The following is a 17,187-nucleotide window of genomic DNA, read 5'->3' on the forward strand; positions in this document are numbered from 1 at the left end:
TTACATAGAACTGGTGTGTTCGATAGCTTCTTTTATTTTAAATATTGAGCAATTAAATGAATAAAAGAAAATCAGTTGGTAAATAAAATGGAATTTTTTATATCTGTGTTCTTCGATCCAAATAATATTACAAAACTTTATTAGTTGCTACAAAGAATATTGAATGTATTTTAAAAAACCTGTTACAAAAAAAACACCGAAATTATAGTAAATTCTTTAAGTAATTCGTTAAAAAATATAAATTAATTTTTAAGCTCTAAGTTCAATCGATAGCACTATCGACAGTCTATTAAGCACCTCTAAACTTTAGAGCAGTCGATAGTGTCAGATTTCTCCCACCTCTACTTTTCGGCCATCTGGCAACACTGTTTTTGAGCTCTGTGCACGTTGTATGTGAAAAATTTATGCAGATGTATTCGCCAATTGTAACCAAGCCCGGATTGTGAAATTGCAAGCAGACACCGAGCAGCATAATAAGTGCATTCATTTGCCTGAGCAAACGTTTCGAAGGCAGCCGTTTCGGGGACATTTTGGCCGTGGCACGCGATTGTGTCAACGTCACCTTTGGAGCACTCGCTCTCACTCTCCCTCTCTCGCTCGCTCGCTCCCCCTCTCGTTGCTGCCAATTTTTTTTGCGTACGCTCTCTCGCTCGCTCCCGAAAGCTTAACGGTTGGAGTGAAATAATGAAATAACCGAGTTTTGACTTTCGTTCACAACAAAAGTGCGGGCTTTTCTTGCCAAAATTACTTTTAGTTTCGAACTGTTTTTAAATCCGTTTCGAGGTTTTCCAGCTTTCCAGTTGGCCAGCGAGAGAAAAAGAAGGGGAGCACGAACAAAGTAGTTTGCAATTACGGTGACGGTGCTCGCGCTCTGCTTGTGCTTTCCACTCCCCTCCCCTCTCTCTAGTTAGCTTTTCCCACCGAAGTGTTAATGTGTGTGTGGGTGTGTTATTTTAAACGTTTTCTTAATCGTTGCAGTGTATTCATCGCCAGCCACGTTAAAAGGAAGAACGTGTATGTGAATACGACCAGCAGAGCAGAGAAGCCAAGCGAAGGATTCAGGAGCCCAGAAATCCCCGTCCCACACACAGCCTCACGCACACACACGCACGCTCTCCGCGAGAGGAAGGGTAAATAAAGCAAGCAACGAGCATAATGTCTGGCGAGGAAACGTCTGCCGATCGCAATGTCGAGATCTGGAAAATCAAGAAGCTCATCAAGAGCCTGGAAATGGCCCGTGGGTGAGTGTTGTCAATAAGGATTTCCCTTTATCCCCACCTCCTTTGTGTACGTGCGTGGGGTATACACAACAAAACAACACGGGGATGGAAGTGGGCGTTGTGTGGGTGGGTGGGGACGCTGGGGGAGCAGCGAGTACAACCACCTTTGCCATCTTGTTGTTGCCGAGTGGTGACTCTCCTTTGCATTGTCTCCAATCTCCGCAAGATCCCTCTCTCTCCCGCCCTCTCTTTTTTGCATACGAGCAACACGTTTTTGTCGGGTTTTTATCAGTTCAAACTAGACTGATTGAGTGTTTGAGAGAGAGAGAGAGGGAGTGAGTAATGCGCCTCGTGGCCGTTGTGCGTGTGCGTACATGTTTGTGTATGTGTGTGCCCCGAAATGGGCCAAGCTTTGTGGGGCCGCCCCCCTCTCTCTAACTTTCCACCAATCGCCCCATCTCGCTCCCTCTCTTGGCCCGGTCCTTACCGCTTTACTCCGCTTCGGAGTGGGTAACAAGGTCAGCGAATCGACTGACCCCGCAGGAGCATTTGTATATATACATGCACATATATCTTGTTGTCAACATGCGCCACAGTTGGGGCCAAAATAATACAGCTGCCAACTGGAGTTTGCCACCCTTGCCAATTGGAATTTTGCTGAGTACAGTTATCTCCAATTGGATTTTATTCAAATGCCAAATAAATGGGGTTTCTATTTCTTAATCATCTTTTTTTTTCATTTTGCAAAAACTTAGAAGTTGTTATCTAATTATAATCGGGAAAAGGGTCTTTAAACTCTAAAAGTTATTACCAAAAATAAAACTAAACTTTAAACTAAAGTCTAAGAAATCTACAGTTCAAGACACTTCCGACACATTTATCTTCTTGAAATCGTAAAATAACTGTAATAAATTTCTTTTAAATTAAATTCAAATCACAGGGTAAAAAAGAATTGTAATTTGTAGTATTTTTTAATATGATATCTTTTAAAATCTATTAAAAACTTTTAAACTAAACCGGAAGTGTTAAAATTTAAGACCATATAGAGTACTTTTTAATTACTTAGACTGAATGCAAAACCATGTAATGATTTTTCTAGCATGTGACAAGATTTCACGGTCTATTTGCTAACTTTAAGTAGATCGTCAATCCTTGTAAGTGACGTGTGAATATCAATTCGTCGTGCTCTGTTGCTATGCCACAAAGACCCTATTATATTTATTATTTCCACGTCTCACTTTCTCCTCTTGTTTTCCTTCTCATTTTTCAGCAATGGCACCAGCATGATTTCTTTGATTATTCCGCCAAAAGATCAAATCTCGCGCGTCAGCAAAATGTTGGCCGATGAGTTTGGAACGGCCTCGAACATCAAGTCTCGCGTAAATCGCCTGTCCGTCCTCGGTGCCATTACGTCGGTACAGCACAGACTCAAATTATACACCAAAGGTGAGTTAAGAAAATCTTGAACCTACTGATTTAATCCCTAACTAATCCCTATTCCATTTCAGTGCCTCCCAACGGTTTGGTCATCTACTGCGGCACCATTGTCACAGAGGAGGGCAAGGAGAAGAAGGTGAACATAGACTTCGAGCCATTCAAGCCCATTAACACGTCGCTCTACCTCTGCGACAACAAGTTCCACACGGAGGCCCTCACTGCCCTGCTCGCCGACGACAACAAATTCGGATTCATCGTGATGGACGGTAACGGAGCGTTGTTTGGAACCCTTCAGGGCAACACCCGCGAGGTGCTGCACAAGTTCACCGTCGATCTGCCGAAGAAGCACGGACGCGGTGGTCAGTCCGCCCTTCGTTTTGCCCGTCTGCGTATGGAGAAGCGCCACAATTATGTGCGAAAGGTCGCCGAGGTGGCCACCCAGCTCTTCATCACGAACGACAAGCCCAACATTGCCGGACTCATTTTGGCCGGTAGTGCGGACTTCAAGACCGAGCTCAGTCAGTCCGATATGTTCGATCCTGTGAGTTAACTTATATATCCTTTGTCTCAAGAAAGTCTTGACCTTTGACTTCCCTTCACAGCGTTTGCAATCAAAAATTATCAAGCTGGTGGACGTGTCTTATGGCGGTGAAAACGGTTTTAACCAGGCCATCGAATTGGCAGCCGAATCGCTGCAGAACGTGAAATTCATACAGGAGAAGAAACTCATCGGACGTTACTTTGATGAAATTTCTCAGGTGAGTTAAGTGCCTATTTAAAGAAGTTAGTTGAAAATATCACTTTTTTAAGATTTGTTTTAGAGGTTAGAAGCAGATTATGTAAAAAAAAAATTAAAAAATAGACAGAAAATCTAATTTACAGGGAATTTTTAAACTAAACAAATAAATTGAGTGCTCAAACTTATAAATTATTAGGACTATATATGGTTTTAATTATTATTTATTACTATTTTCCACAGGATACTGGCAAATACTGTTTCGGAGTGGACGACACCTTGAGGGCACTGGAACTTGGCTCTGTGGAGACCCTTATTTGTTGGGAGAACCTGGACATTCAACGTTATGTTCTCAAGAATCATGCCAACTCGACGTCAACGACAGTATTACATTTGACGCCCGAGCAGGAAAAGGACAAGTCGCACTTCACTGACAAGGAGGTGGGTACTAAATATCCAATAATCAAAACATTTAATGCTAACTCGAAATTCAATCCCTTAGAGCGGGGTGGAAATGGAGCTGATTGAGTCTCAGCCGCTGCTGGAATGGCTGGCAAACAACTACAAAATGTTCGGCGCCACACTGGAGATTATCACGGACAAGTCCCAGGAGGGAAGTCAGTTCGTGCGAGGTTTCGGCGGAATCGGCGGTAAGTTTCAAAGTCAAAAGTGGATTCTACCCGCAGATTAGCTGGCTAGCCGTAGATCGATATTATTGCAAACAAGTGCTGCAACTATTTCTATTCCTCTTCCCTCATGCTGCTTTCCACACACGGTCGTCAACGCTATATTGTAAATGTTTACTGTAAACTTTGAAATCGGAACCTACCTCAATTCGATATGTAGGCATTTTGCGCTATAAAGTAGATTTCCAATCCCTACAGGCCGACGAGCCGCTGGAGGACGTCGATCTCGATGACTATTAAGCTGCGAATATGCGTTACATACATAATAAAAACCAGTACTTTTTGGGAAACCTCGTAAAGCAAAACGTTCAAATTGATTAGGAACCAATTTACTTGCCACATAGTTTTACCTATGTTCAGCGTAGTCGTTCAATATTTATCACCAATAGGGTCCCTCATCAGTCGGATGGTGCATTTCCTTGTCGATCGGAAGATCTAGATATGTACCTATACGTTTTACCAAATTTTTAAATCAGTCGTGTGCACCAAGCGGAACCGAGTGCGAGATTACTTTTAAGCAACAAATTAAATTCGTATTTCGTATTCGTAATTCGTAATTCAATTGTCATGTAAAAGAGATATTAGCCCATTCTCTGTTCACCTTGTTCGATTTTGACTGCGGTTTTAGTGAGCATGCCACTATTAGCTGGACAAGTTTCGAACGTATCTGCATTTCCCCTATTCAAATTACAACCGAGTGTTATAAGAAAAAGTATACAAATCTAATCCATAAAATTGTAATAAAAATTAAACCAGAAATAAAACACCACACATAATGAGGATGACTATCCGTTTATATTAAATCGCGATACAAAGAACACGGGCTTCATGTACTATTTATTAATTAGTAAATGAGAAATATATTATGTCAAAGAAGGTGAGAGCCTGATGTTGAGTTGTATTTGTATCAGTTGGATTTTCTGTGTTGAGATTTTCTTTGTTTCTTCTTTCTTTTTTCAAATATCTGCTTTGATTTTCCCAGTTTTTAGTTTGTTTTAATTTTAATTTATTTTAATTTTGCCTCCGCAGGTATCCTACGCTACAAGGTGGACTTCCAGAGTATGCAGCTCGATGAATTGGACAATGACTGCTTCGACCTAGATGATTACTAGAAAATGTTTCTGTAGAATTGAATTTGCACTACCGTCGACCGCAAACTGAAAACTGCAACTACATAAAACCAGGAAATCAAATAGAATATTTTAATAATACGAGGAACACACAAACCTTCTTCCATTTTAACGTTGTTGGCGAAAAAAGTAAAATTTAAATTAATGCATATAAATACAAACGATATAATGTTAAATCGAGGAAAACATATTAAAATGATACCGTTTTACGTGAACAAAACCATAATTTTTATTAAATTTATATGGATAAAGATACCAATATTATATATTTAACTAAGATAAATTTCAGACCTCTGATATCTTTTGGATAATATTCCATAGACTGCTGAAAGTGCTGGTAGCCACTTGCAGTTTTACTACCAGCATAACAATGAAATGGCGGTTGAAAGTAAAGGGAAATGGGCATGTCATTTCTTACTTTCTATTTGCAGGCACACTTGGAAACAGTTTATTTAGAGATCCCCAACCGATTAGTTGACGTGTACACGTGTACGACGACAAATACAACCATAATAATTTTTTTTTATTAGCGATATGCATTAAAGAATTTGGCTAGATCTATCTGGTAAGTTGAAACTTGTTTCTGAGCTACATTTGCATGCCAGTATCTGTACTCGTTTGAATATACATATGTAAGTGCAGAAAAAACGTACAGTCGATCTTCATTAACATGGAAAATGATTAGATCATATAACCATGACTTCGAATGAGAAGTTATATAAGTTTAACATAGCGAGGTTTGACCGTATGTATTTAAATATACACTAAAAAAAATATACAGCACTAAAAACGATTTTAGATTAGTGAAATAAATATATTTGCTTTCTTTTTTAGTTTTTCTTCAATACAGGATATTAAAAAAAAAAGTAATGAATGTTTGTATTTATTTGTTATTTAATTTAAATTTAACTATTAGTTAATTATTTAAAATAAAACCAGGTCCACTCTAAAGCGCACAAGTGCGAAGAAGTATGTTTGTATTTACAGCGCCGATCGTAATTTCAATTATTTGATTGTGAGCAGGCCCAGACGAGGGTATACAACTTAATGAGAATTTGATCAAGAGAACGTTAAAACACAATCAGCTGCAGTCGGTCGGGGCACTTACAATTGAAACGTCGACAACGGAGGTTCGGTTCTGGAAACCTTAACACAATCGGTTTTATAGTGGTCAACTCGACATTTTGAGCAAAAGATATGACTTCCCCGGTGGATCAGATTCGCGATGGTCTGATGGACGACTGGAAAATCCTGGAGAACGTCTTCAGTCTGCTCCAGAAGGAGGATACCTTCTGCGTGGATCCCCAGAAATGGGACAAACAGAAGATAGTTCCGTTTTTGCAGCCAGACAAACTAAAGGTGAGTGAACGATAGACATGCCGGCGTCTGCCGATCTGGAGATAGTAACCGGACTGGACTGATTAATAAAAGAGTTCAATTCAAAAATTGACCTCTGGCAGTTGTTTGAAATGATTGTATTATAGTTTGCCAGGGAAAACAACTATTTTAATAGAAAAAAATGTAATTGATAATGGTTTTTTCTGATTAAGCATACTTAAACTTAAGTGTGTGATACCATCTATTCGTAGTTCCTCTGTATTATGCCAGTAGCTCATTTGAAAAGGGTAATAATTTGTTTCTTGTGGAAAAATGTATTAACCATCATTTGTTTGAATTGATTCCTTATAAAAACTCAAGTGCACACCTGTTCTAAAGTATCTGATACAAAAAAAAGTGCTCTAGATTGTTACTAGGTCATAGAATTTTAAAGAAATTTGTTTCCAGTTTCTCTCCTCTTATCAAGAGCTTATCTGTATTACATGATTTTGTATTATCATTGCCAGGAATTGATTAATCTGAAAATCCGCGAGTCGGAGAAATGCACCCTCGCTGAAATCGAGGAGCTGTGTCAGCAGGTCATCCATTACTCCGTGAAAACATCGCACGGGCGCTTCCACAATCAGCTCTTCGGGCAGCTTGACCCATTCGGATTGGCAGGAGCTCTGATCACCGAGGCCATGAACGGCAGCACGTAAGTCTGCGGCATTTTTCCGAACATATTTATGTCTACATATATGACTGACAGCTGATTGCATCTTTTATTTCAATCTACAAGTGGTTGCAAAGTTCAACGCACAGATAATTGTGTTAATGTAATGGAAATTCCAAAGTGCTATTCTGCATAACCCTCTTTTAAGTGGAAGATGTAACGGAGATATACCTAATTTTTAATTTATTTATAATTTCATTATACCATTTTAACTAAATCCATTATCTGTAACTGACAATTATTAGATGTTAGGATAAGATAATCTCATTTGTTTGTAGAAGGTGTTATCGTTACTAGTTTTTTATCTTTTCAAGAGGGTTTTTCGCTTTATAAACCTATTTACAAATATCTAAATACCTAATTTGTAATATATTTATAATTTTATTATGCCATCCTAACTAAATCAATTATCTGTAACTGACAATTATAAGATGTTAGGATAAGATAATCTCATTTGTTTGTAGAAGGTGTTATCTTTACTAGTTTTTTATCTTTTCAAGAGGGTTTTTCGCTTTATAAACCTATTTACAAATATCTAAATACCTAATTTGTAATATATTTATAATTTTATTATGCCATCCTAACTAAATCAATTATCTGTAACTGACAATTATAAGATGTTAGGATAAGATAATCTCATTTGTTTGTAGAAGGTGTTATCGTTACTAGTTTTTTATCTTTTCAAGAGGGTTTTTCGCTTTATAAACCTATTTACAAATATCTAAATACCTAATTTGTAATATATTTATAATTTTATTATGCCATCCTAACTAAATCAATTTTCTGTAACTGACAATTATAAGATGTTAAGATAAGATACTCTTATTTGTACGTTGAAGGTGTTATCGTTACTAGTTTATTATCTTTTCAAGAGGGTTTTTCGCTTTATAAACCTATTTACAAATATCTAAATACCTAATTTGTAATATATTTATAATTTTATTATGCCATCCTAACTAAATCCATTATCTGTAACTGACAATTATTAGATGTTAGGATAAGATACTCTTATTTGTTTGTAGAAGGTGTTATCGTTACTGATCTTTTACCTTCTTAAGAGGTGTTTATGCTTTACAAACCTACCTACATATATTCCAATTTCTCCTGCAGATATACCTATGAAGTTGCTCCTGTGTTCAGCCTGATTGAAACTGAGATTATTTCGACCATGTGCCTGCTGGCGGGATACAAGGAAGGCGATGGCATCTTTGCGCCCGGAGGCTCCACCTCCAACATGTACGGAATGGTTTTGGCCCGCTATAAGATCGCTCCCGAGGTGAAGACGTCGGGAATGTTTGGTATGCGACCCCTGGTGCTGTTCACCTCCGACGAATCGCACTATAGCTTCGTGAAGGCGGCCAACTGGCTGGGATTGGGCAGCGATAACTGTGTGTCGGTGAGGACCAATGATCGGGGTCAGATGTTACTGGATGACTTGGAGGCGAAGATCACGGAGGCAAAGGCGCGTGGGGGACAGCCGTTCTTTGTGAATTGTACGGCAGGTACCACAGTACTGGGTGCCTTTGATGACATAAATGGAGCAGCGGATGTGGCGGAGCGCCATGGTCTGTGGCTCCATGTGGACGCCTGTTTGGGAGGGGCTTCACTGCTCTCCACGAAGAACAGGCATTTAATCGCCGGTCTAGAGCGGGCCAACTCCTTTGCCTGGAATCCACATAAAACCGTCGGTGCTCCCTTGCAGTGCTCACTGTTTTTGACCCGGGAATCGGGTCGCCTCCTGGACAGATGCAACAGCACCGAGGCGCACTACCTGTTCCAACAGGACAAGTTCTACGATGTGTCCTATGATACGGGCAACAAGAGTGTCCAGTGCGGTCGTAAAATAGACGCCTTCAAATTCTGGCTGATGCTGAAGGCCCGGGGATATGGAAAGTACGGACTGCTGGTGGACCATGCCATCGAAATGGCCAGATTACTGGAGGATAAGCTGAGGCAGCGCGGAGATCGCTTTAGGTTGGTACTGCAAAAGCATGAATACTCCAATGTCTGCTTTTGGTTTATACCGAAATCTATGAGGGTGTCTAGAGAAGAGGAAACGCCCGAGTGGTGGAATCGTCTTTATACCGTAAGTATAGATAATCTCGAATCAAAATATTTCTTACATTATTTTTGATCCACCCATGTTTCTATATTTCTTATAGGTGGCTCCCAAGATTAAGGAGCAGATGGCCCACAGTGGCACTCTGATGGTTGGTTACTCCCCTTTGAAGGCCCTCAATCTGGGCAACTTCTTCCGCATGGTCTTCACTTGCTTTCCCATCCTGAAGAGCGAAGAATTGGATTTCATCTTGGATGAAATTGAGAGACTCGGGGAGAAAATTGTTGTTTAATGTAAAGTTTAAGTTTTAAAATAAATATAAAATATAATAGAGTACTATGTGAATTTTAAAGGTTTTTAAAAGTTATTAAAAATCTATTTGACTTTATGACTGAAAAACTAAATTTCTTTTTTAGCTGTATTATTTCAAAATAAATTTGAAAATTATTTTTCAACCGTCAAAGTTTGTTTTAAAATAAATATAAAAAACACTAAAATATTTTGAAAGTTTTTAAAAATCCGTTTGACTTTATGACTGAAAAACTACATTTCTTTTTTAGCTGTATTTGTTTCAAAATAAATTTGAAAATTATTTTTAAACCGTTATCAACTAATTTATCCCGCCTGGCCACACATACGATTGTAAATCACCGATAGCTATCGATAAAAGTTATTATAGGTATTTTGTTAAATCTCCAGTACGGTCACACAAATCCCCATCAAAACAATCCCAGGTTTTAATTGCGAAATTGTTGGAAAACCAGGCGAATAAAAAGGACTAACCATGGGCAAAGCGGAGGTGGGTACGCCCAAGTACCTGGCCAACAAGATGAAGTCGAAGGGCCTGCAGAAGCTGCGCTGGTACTGCCAGATGTGCGAGAAGCAGTGCCGCGACGAGAACGGCTTCAAGTGCCACACGATGAGCGAATCGCACCAAAGGCAGCTGCTCCTCTTCGCGGATTCCCCCGGGAAGTTCCTGCACAGCTTCAGCAAGGAGTTCTCCGATGGCTACATGGAGCTGCTGCGCCGGCGGTTTGGCACCAAGAGAACCAGCGCCAACAAGATCTACCAGGAGTACATTGCCCACAAGGAGCACGTCCACATGAACGCCACCCGGTGGCTCACCCTCTCCGACTACGTCAAGTGGCTCGGGCGGACGGGGCAGGTGATAGCGGACGAGACGGAGAAGGGCTGGTTCGTCTCCTACATCGATCGCAGTCCCGAGGCCATGGAGCGCCAGGCGAAGGCCGATCGCAAGGAGAAAATGGAGAAGGACGACGAGGAGCGAATGGCGGACTTTATCGAACAGCAAATCAAAAAGGCCAAGGGAAAGCAAGGCGAAGAGGAGGAGGAGGAAAAGTTCACCGAACTGAAGCGCGAGGAGAACGAACCTTTAAAGCTAGACATTCGCCTGGAGAAGAAGTTCCAGCCGGACAAGGTATTGGGCAAGTCCGTCCTAACCAAACGACCTGCCTCCGAAGTCGACGAGAAAGTCTTCAAGAAACCCAAATCCCTGGCTGGAGACAGCCAAACCCGTTCGGCGCTGGACGACATTATCAAGCAGGAGGAGGCCAAGAAGGAGCGCGCCAATCGCAAGGATTATTGGCTGCACAAGAACATTGTGGTCAAGTTCATTTCCAAGTCCATGGGCGACAAGTTCTTCAAGCAGAAGGCGGTTGTCCAGGAAGTAATTGACAAGTACCAGGCCAAAATAAAGTTTCTGGATACGGGGGAAAAGCTGAAAGTGGATCAGGTGGGCTTATATTATGGAATAATATTTTTATTATTATTATTTACCCATTAAAATCCTTTTTTAGGCCCACTTGGAGACTGTAATTCCCGCTCTGGACAAACCTGTTATGGTGGTAAATGGCGCTTATCGCGGATCTGAAGCTCTGCTCAGAAAACTGGACGAGCGAAAGTATTCCGTCAGCGTGGAGATATTGCATGGTCCCCTAAAAGGACGAATTGTGGAAAATGTTCAGTACGAAGACATTTCCAAACTGGCATAGATACATTATTCTAGATTTAAGATCTTTAGATTAAACATTAAGCGATTCGATTGTACAAACGGAAATTAACGAGAATGTTCAGATAAAAGCCGCCAGCGAACTAAACCAAACTAAAGTTCGCTACTTTAACTTGGCCTACCCAGCATTTAGGTTGATTAAACATGACTTTTTAATGAATATGTAGAACGCTCTCATTTTCTCGGTATGCAAACAATATTTTTTGGGAACAATAAAACCATTAAACAAAGCCCAATTGACTAGCAATCGTTCCCATACTTGCAAAATTAAAACTAGTTTAGGCTTCGCTGTGTTTAAGTGCATGTTTGCGATATGCGGATTCTGTGTTTCATTGTTATCCTATTGCGATTCGGAGCATCTGGAAATACAGCTAAAGGAGATGCGGAGAGCAGGTCAACCAGAAGTTGGTGGGATGCAGTGCCTCGTCTTCTGACCGACATAGTTACCATGAAGGCCAACATTCTCACCGCTGCTCCACTCGAACTGGCCGCCAATGCCATCGATGCTTTGTGTATGGATATTCAAACTATGTAAATTAAATTAAAATAATTAAATTATATTTTTTACATGGGTATCCAGGTTCCTCTACCCTTTTTATGGACCGAGTGCCTCCGCAAATCACTCCGGATATAAATAAAATGCATTTTCAGTACATGACTCCGTGCCAGAACTTCAGTGTTCCGCTGCTGGAGGCCTCGAAGCTCTGGCGGCACTCCAGATTCAGCAAGGGACGCAAGGTGGTTATCCTGGCCACCGGTTGGACCAACACGGTGAACGAATCCTCCGCTATTTCCATGATCTCCAAGGCTTTCATGTGTCGTGGCGATGTGAATTTTGTGGTGGGTTATAGGTAGACATCGGATTTTAGGTGAAATCGTTTTTTTTAAATATGATTTAAAGCGACATTTGATTAGTTAAAAATTTTATTTATTAAGTTATAATTAGATTTAGGCCAAACTTAACTGAGGTTTTTGTAAAAAATTTTTAACCAATCAAATATTTAAAAAAACAAGAAAGGAAGCTAGCTTCGGCCAGCCGAAGCTTATATACCCTTGCAGATCATTCCACAAATCGCCAAAATGTTTAATTTTCTAATATTTCTCATTAATTTTCCGATCGTTCCTATGGCAGCTATATGATATAGTCGTCCGATTTTGATCAAATTAAAATTGAAATTCGGAAATATTTAAAAAGAGTCATATCCTAGAGTAGAAGATAATACAATAAAAACCAAAGAAGCTAGAATTTATTTCCTATTACTTTTCCATTAATTTTCCGATCGTTCCAATGGCAGCTATATGATATAGTAGTCCGATTTTTTTAATAATTAATTCGAAATTCAGAAATATTTCAAAAATAACATCCCCAAAAGTAGAAGGTTTTATTTCAAAAAACACCGAAGCTAGAATTTTTTATACCCTTGCAGAGGGTATTATGATTTCAGTCAGAAGTTTGCAACGCAGTGAAGGAGACGTTTCCGACCCCATAAAGTATATATATTCTTGATCAGCATCACAAGACGAGTCGATCTAGCCATGTCCGTCTGTCCGTCTGTCCGTCCGTCTGTCTGCTTCTACGCAAACTAGTCTCTCAGTTTTTGAGCTATCGGGACAAAACTTTCGCAAAAGTCTTCTTTCTATTGCAGGTAGTATATATGTCGGAGCCGACCGGATCGGACAACTATATCTTATAGCTCCCATAGGAACAATCGGAAAAAAAAAACTTTAAAAAATTCTAGCTTCGGTGTTTTTTGAAATATTACCTTCTACTTTTGGGGATGTTATTTTTTAAATATTTCTGAATTTCGAATTAATTTTTTAAAAAATCGGACTACTATATCATATAGCTGCCATAGGAACGATCGGAAAATTAATGGAAAAGTAATAGAAAATAAATTCAAGCTTCTTTGGTTTTTATTGTATTATCTTCTACTCTAGGATATGACTCTTTTTAAATATTTCCGAATTTCAATTTTAATTTAATCAAAATCGGACGACTATATCATATAGCTGCCATAGGAACGATCGGAAAATTAATGGAAAAGTAATAGGAAATAAATTCTAGCTTCATTGGTTTTTATTGTATTATCTTCTACTCTAGGATATGACTCTTTTTAAATATTTCCGAATTTCAATTTTAATTTGATCAAAATCGGACGACTATATAATATAGCTGCCATAGGAACGATCGGAAAATTAATGAGAAATATTAGAAAATTGAACATTTTTGCGATTTGTTAATTAATAGGAATGATCTGCAAGGGTATATAAGCTTCGGCTGGCCGAAGCTAGCTTCCTTTCTTGTTTAAAGTTTTTTTTTCCGATCCTTCCTATGGGAGCTATAAGATATAGTAGTCCGATCCGGTCGGTTCCGACATATATACTACCTGCAATAGAAAGAAGACTTTTGCGAAAGTTTCGTCCCGATAGCTCAAAAACTGAGAGACTAGTTTGCGTAGAAACAGACAGACGGACGGACAGACGGACATGGCTAGATCGACTCGTCTTGTGATGCTGATCAAGAATATATATACTTTATGGGGTCGGAAACGTCTCCTTCACTGCGTTGCAAACTTCTGACTGAAATCATAATACCCTCTGCAAGGGTATAAAAAGATTTCACCTAAAATCCGATGTCTATTTATATGAGAGTTTTGAAATAGGATTTTTAAATTTTTATTTTCCAGATTGTGGATGCCGCTGACTATGTGGACACCTTGTACTCCTGGTCGGCCCTGAATACGGACTTAATTGGCGAGCATATTGGAGTGGGTTTAACCCATCTTATAGAGCTGACTCCACTTCGAAACATCCACTTGATTGGCGAGTTAGAAAATAAATCTTCGAAACCAATATAAATATCTAAAGTATGCATTGTTTTCCCCAACAGGACATTCCCTGGGAGCTCACATCATGGGCACTGCGGGTCGGACATTTAAGCGGCTAACTGGAAAGCTAATACCCAGGATAACTGGCCTGGATCCGGCCAAACCCTGCTTCCGGCGGGAGAACGTCTTGCCAGGATTGACGCGTGGCGATGCCAAGCTGGTGGACATTATTCACACCAACATAGGCATCCTAGCCAAGCGTGGCCCTCTGGGGGATGTGGATTTTTATCCGGGTGGAGCTCATCCCATTCAGCCTGGCTGCCTGACCATCGGTTGTTCGCATACCAGAGCGGTGGAGTATTTTGCCGAGAGTGCATATCCCCAACAGGAGAAGAATTTCATGGGTAGCAAGTGTGCCTCCTGGGAGAAGCTAAGAAGACGGGATTGTTCTGCAGATGCAGTTTCCCCAATGGGCTATAAAATAAATCCCCAAGCCAGGGGCATTTACTACGTGGAAGTTAATGGCTGGCCTCCTTATGGACGGAACTCGGAGGATTCCATTGATCCTAGACTAAAGACTTGCTATCTCTGCCAGAGGTGAACTTTACACAAAAAGCGTTAGATTTAAGATTTCTACCTTAAGTATCATCATTTGAATATCGTAACTGATATAAGTTTTATTTTAAAAATCACATTTTAAGTTATTTTCTGATTTTTAAAGTAAAACTCGAAGAAAAACTGTTATTTTTTTAATTTTATAATAAAAATTGGCAAATAACAGTTATTCATCCTGATCAAAAATAAAACTTGACTGGAAACCTAGCTTGATTTCTGGCGATTTTGTAAATGTAAAAAAAAATATAGTTATACAATAAGCGTGGTTGCCTTTTTTAAAATTTTTTAGTTTTATTATAAAAATCAAAAAATAAAAACCATTACGGATTTGTAAACTGCAGCGGCTAATAAAAATCGTGGTCCCTTCTAATAAAAATGTACAATAACAGTTATTTTCGGTCCCTGATAAATAGGGCAACTAATGTTAATATTAGTTATTATTTCAAGAGCATTTTGATTTAGCATTTCGTGTATATTTTTCTTACTTTCAGTACTTATGTATACTATATCCTTATTTTACTTTGTACAACGCTTAGTAATCGATTTGCGTAAGATCTAGGTCATCGTTGAAGGCCTCTGAGATGTCCTTTTGGCTCTGCAGGACGCGCTCCTGGGTCTCGGCAATGCGCCACAACTCATCATCGTCGTCGCCCATTAGCATAGAGCGATCCCCGCAGCCCTTGATATCCGGCCGCATCCTGGCCTTCGGTGGAGCCGGGCCATTGGTGCGTTTCTGCCGGTTGCCCATCGTTATTTGGCTCTCCTCGAAGTAGTTGTTCGGATGATTGATCGTTGGCTCCACGGCTGCGTTGTGGGTCAGCTGGAAGTACTTGCCGCAGCCGATTTGATAGTGACCGCGGGAGACGAAGAACATTACCTCATCAACAGCGCTGGCGGAGAGGCCGTAGGAGGAGAGTTTGGTCTTCAGAGAGCCCTGGTCCATGTACTTATAAGGACATCCCTGGCAATCGCCCGGCGTGGCCATATCCTTGATGATCTTGGCACAGGAATACGGTGCATAGTTCACCATGGAGCCCTTCTTTCCATAGTTGTGATAGATGTTATACTCGTAACTCCGCGCAAACTTATCTGCGTCCATTTTCTTGGTGAACTCCTCGCGCCAGAAGCGCAGCGAATCCTCGAGCGTGACGCCAATTCCCTTGAGAAACAGGCCGTACTGCATCCGGCCGCCGTGCTTCATGTGATGCTGGGCACGAATGTGCTCGTGGCACATGCGCATGCACAGCGGCATGGAGGTCTTGGAGAGCTGGTCCAGCGACTCAATGGGAATCGCTGCATCCCGGCAGACGGTGTAATCCTTGCCGGTGTACGAGTTGTGCAGCGCTTTCAGCATCCGCGAGATGCGCTCGTCGCCCTCGACCTCCTCCACCAGACCCTTGGCCGCCTGCAGGCCCTGCTCGATCTCGTCCTGCTGCCGCGTGCCCACAATGGAGACCAGATCGTGGGTGTTTACGTAGGCAAAGCCTGCTTTTAAATAGCAGCGACGACCGCGCACCAAATCGAGCACCTGGGTGAAGGGCACCTTGTAGAAATCGAGCAGCTCGATCTTGGCCACACTCTGACCCGCCGTGCTCTCGTACAGCCCGTCCTTGACCTCGTCCTTCTGCACCTCCGTCAGCGGATGGATCTCGAAGTGGTTGGCCTCCAGGAACTGCTTCACTTCTCCGCTGCTGAGGGCTTGAAACTTATACCGGAAGAGCTCCATTTCGCGGGCCACGAACCAGCGGGTGAGGTCCTCGGAGCGGCAGTAGGCCAACCGCAGGATGAAGTGGGAGAGGTAGTCCCGCCGGCGGGTTTGGATGTCCGCCTCCTGCTTCGAGCCTCCTCCTCCGCCGGCGGAGCAGAGCCGCAGGTAGCTGCGCAGACCCTCGCGGGTCAGCTCGGCACTAACGTACTCCTTCCACTCGTCGGAGAGCAGGCGCAGATTCCGGGTGCTGGCGCGGTCGAGGATGCGGAGGAGGCGCAGCCGCTCCAGAGCCAGCTCCTCGAACTCCTCGATGTGCACGTCGTCCGTCGGCGGATAGTGGTACATCATCACGTTGTGCGGATACTTGGCCTCCAGGCTGACCACCTCCACCTTGACCTCGGTTCGCGGGCGTTTCTTCAGGCGGAATTCCATGGTGCGAAGATAGCGTAAATTACAATTTGTTTAATGTCGTTTTGTTGTTTTGGCGCGTAAAATACCGATAAGCAGGATCAGCTGTTGCTATGGCTATCGATGGTTTCTCAAATCGTTATCGATAAGAGCACGTAGATTGGACATAACCGTTACTTTTTAAATACTTACAATTTACTTCTCGGAATTTAAAGCCCATAACCAACTTTTCGATTTTACAGCGATATTGTTTTTAAGTAACATTTTATCCATTTTATTTT

General features: G+C 41.2%; 5 protein-coding genes across 7 annotated transcripts; 4 read left to right on the forward strand and 1 right to left on the reverse strand.

Moving 5' to 3' along the window:
• The first annotated feature begins 284 nt into the window (after positions 1-284).
• On the forward strand, positions 285-5,429 carry eRF1 (eukaryotic release factor 1). 3 transcript variants are annotated; one of them, XM_017150946.3, is made up of 8 exons: positions 285-389; positions 979-1,241; positions 2,491-2,666; positions 2,729-3,198; positions 3,260-3,415; positions 3,637-3,834; positions 3,896-4,043; positions 5,109-5,429. In XM_017150946.3, the coding sequence occupies exons 2-8, from the start codon at positions 1,156-1,158 to the stop codon at positions 5,189-5,191; spliced, it is 1,317 nt and encodes a 438-aa protein (XP_017006435.1). In that variant the 5' UTR covers positions 285-389; positions 979-1,155; the 3' UTR covers positions 5,192-5,429. The 3 variants fall into 3 exon arrangements, with proteins under 3 accessions (XP_017006435.1, XP_017006436.1, XP_070072110.1); XM_017150947.3 differs by lacking the exon at positions 285-389 and adding an exon at positions 410-425; XM_070216009.1 differs by lacking the exon at positions 285-389 and adding an exon at positions 719-838.
• Positions 5,430-5,542: 113 nt separating this feature from the next.
• LOC108063751 (cysteine sulfinic acid decarboxylase) lies at positions 5,543-9,670 on the forward strand. Its single transcript, XM_017150944.3, has 4 exons — positions 5,543-6,568; positions 7,054-7,241; positions 8,370-9,345; positions 9,422-9,670. Exons 1-4 carry the CDS (start codon positions 6,407-6,409, stop codon positions 9,608-9,610), a joined length of 1,515 nt encoding a protein of 504 aa, XP_017006433.2. The 5' UTR covers positions 5,543-6,406; the 3' UTR covers positions 9,611-9,670.
• Positions 9,671-10,007: 337 nt separating this feature from the next.
• kin17 (kin17 DNA and RNA binding protein) lies at positions 10,008-11,504 on the forward strand. The gene is made up of 2 exons (XM_017150979.3): positions 10,008-11,071; positions 11,136-11,504. Exons 1-2 carry the CDS (start codon positions 10,103-10,105, stop codon positions 11,328-11,330), a joined length of 1,164 nt encoding a protein of 387 aa, XP_017006468.2. The 5' UTR covers positions 10,008-10,102; the 3' UTR covers positions 11,331-11,504.
• A 144-nt stretch (positions 11,505-11,648) lies between these two features.
• On the forward strand, positions 11,649-14,844 carry LOC108063774 (phospholipase A1 1). The gene is made up of 4 exons (XM_044393805.2): positions 11,649-11,859; positions 11,928-12,187; positions 14,035-14,177; positions 14,209-14,844. Exons 1-4 carry the CDS (start codon positions 11,661-11,663, stop codon positions 14,774-14,776), a joined length of 1,170 nt encoding a protein of 389 aa, XP_044249740.1. The 5' UTR covers positions 11,649-11,660; the 3' UTR covers positions 14,777-14,844.
• A 212-nt stretch (positions 14,845-15,056) lies between these two features.
• Positions 15,057-16,984, reverse strand: Prim2 (DNA primase subunit 2). The gene has a single exon (XM_017150985.3). It carries the CDS (start codon positions 16,928-16,930, stop codon positions 15,323-15,325), a length of 1,608 nt encoding a protein of 535 aa, XP_017006474.2. The 5' UTR covers positions 16,931-16,984; the 3' UTR covers positions 15,057-15,322.
• Positions 16,985-17,187: the final 203 nt, after the last annotated feature.

The sequence above is a fragment of the Drosophila takahashii genome, chromosome 3L, assembly GCF_030179915.1.
Source record: "Drosophila takahashii strain IR98-3 E-12201 chromosome 3L, DtakHiC1v2, whole genome shotgun sequence".
Lineage (NCBI taxonomy): Eukaryota > Metazoa > Arthropoda > Insecta > Diptera > Drosophilidae > Drosophila > Drosophila takahashii.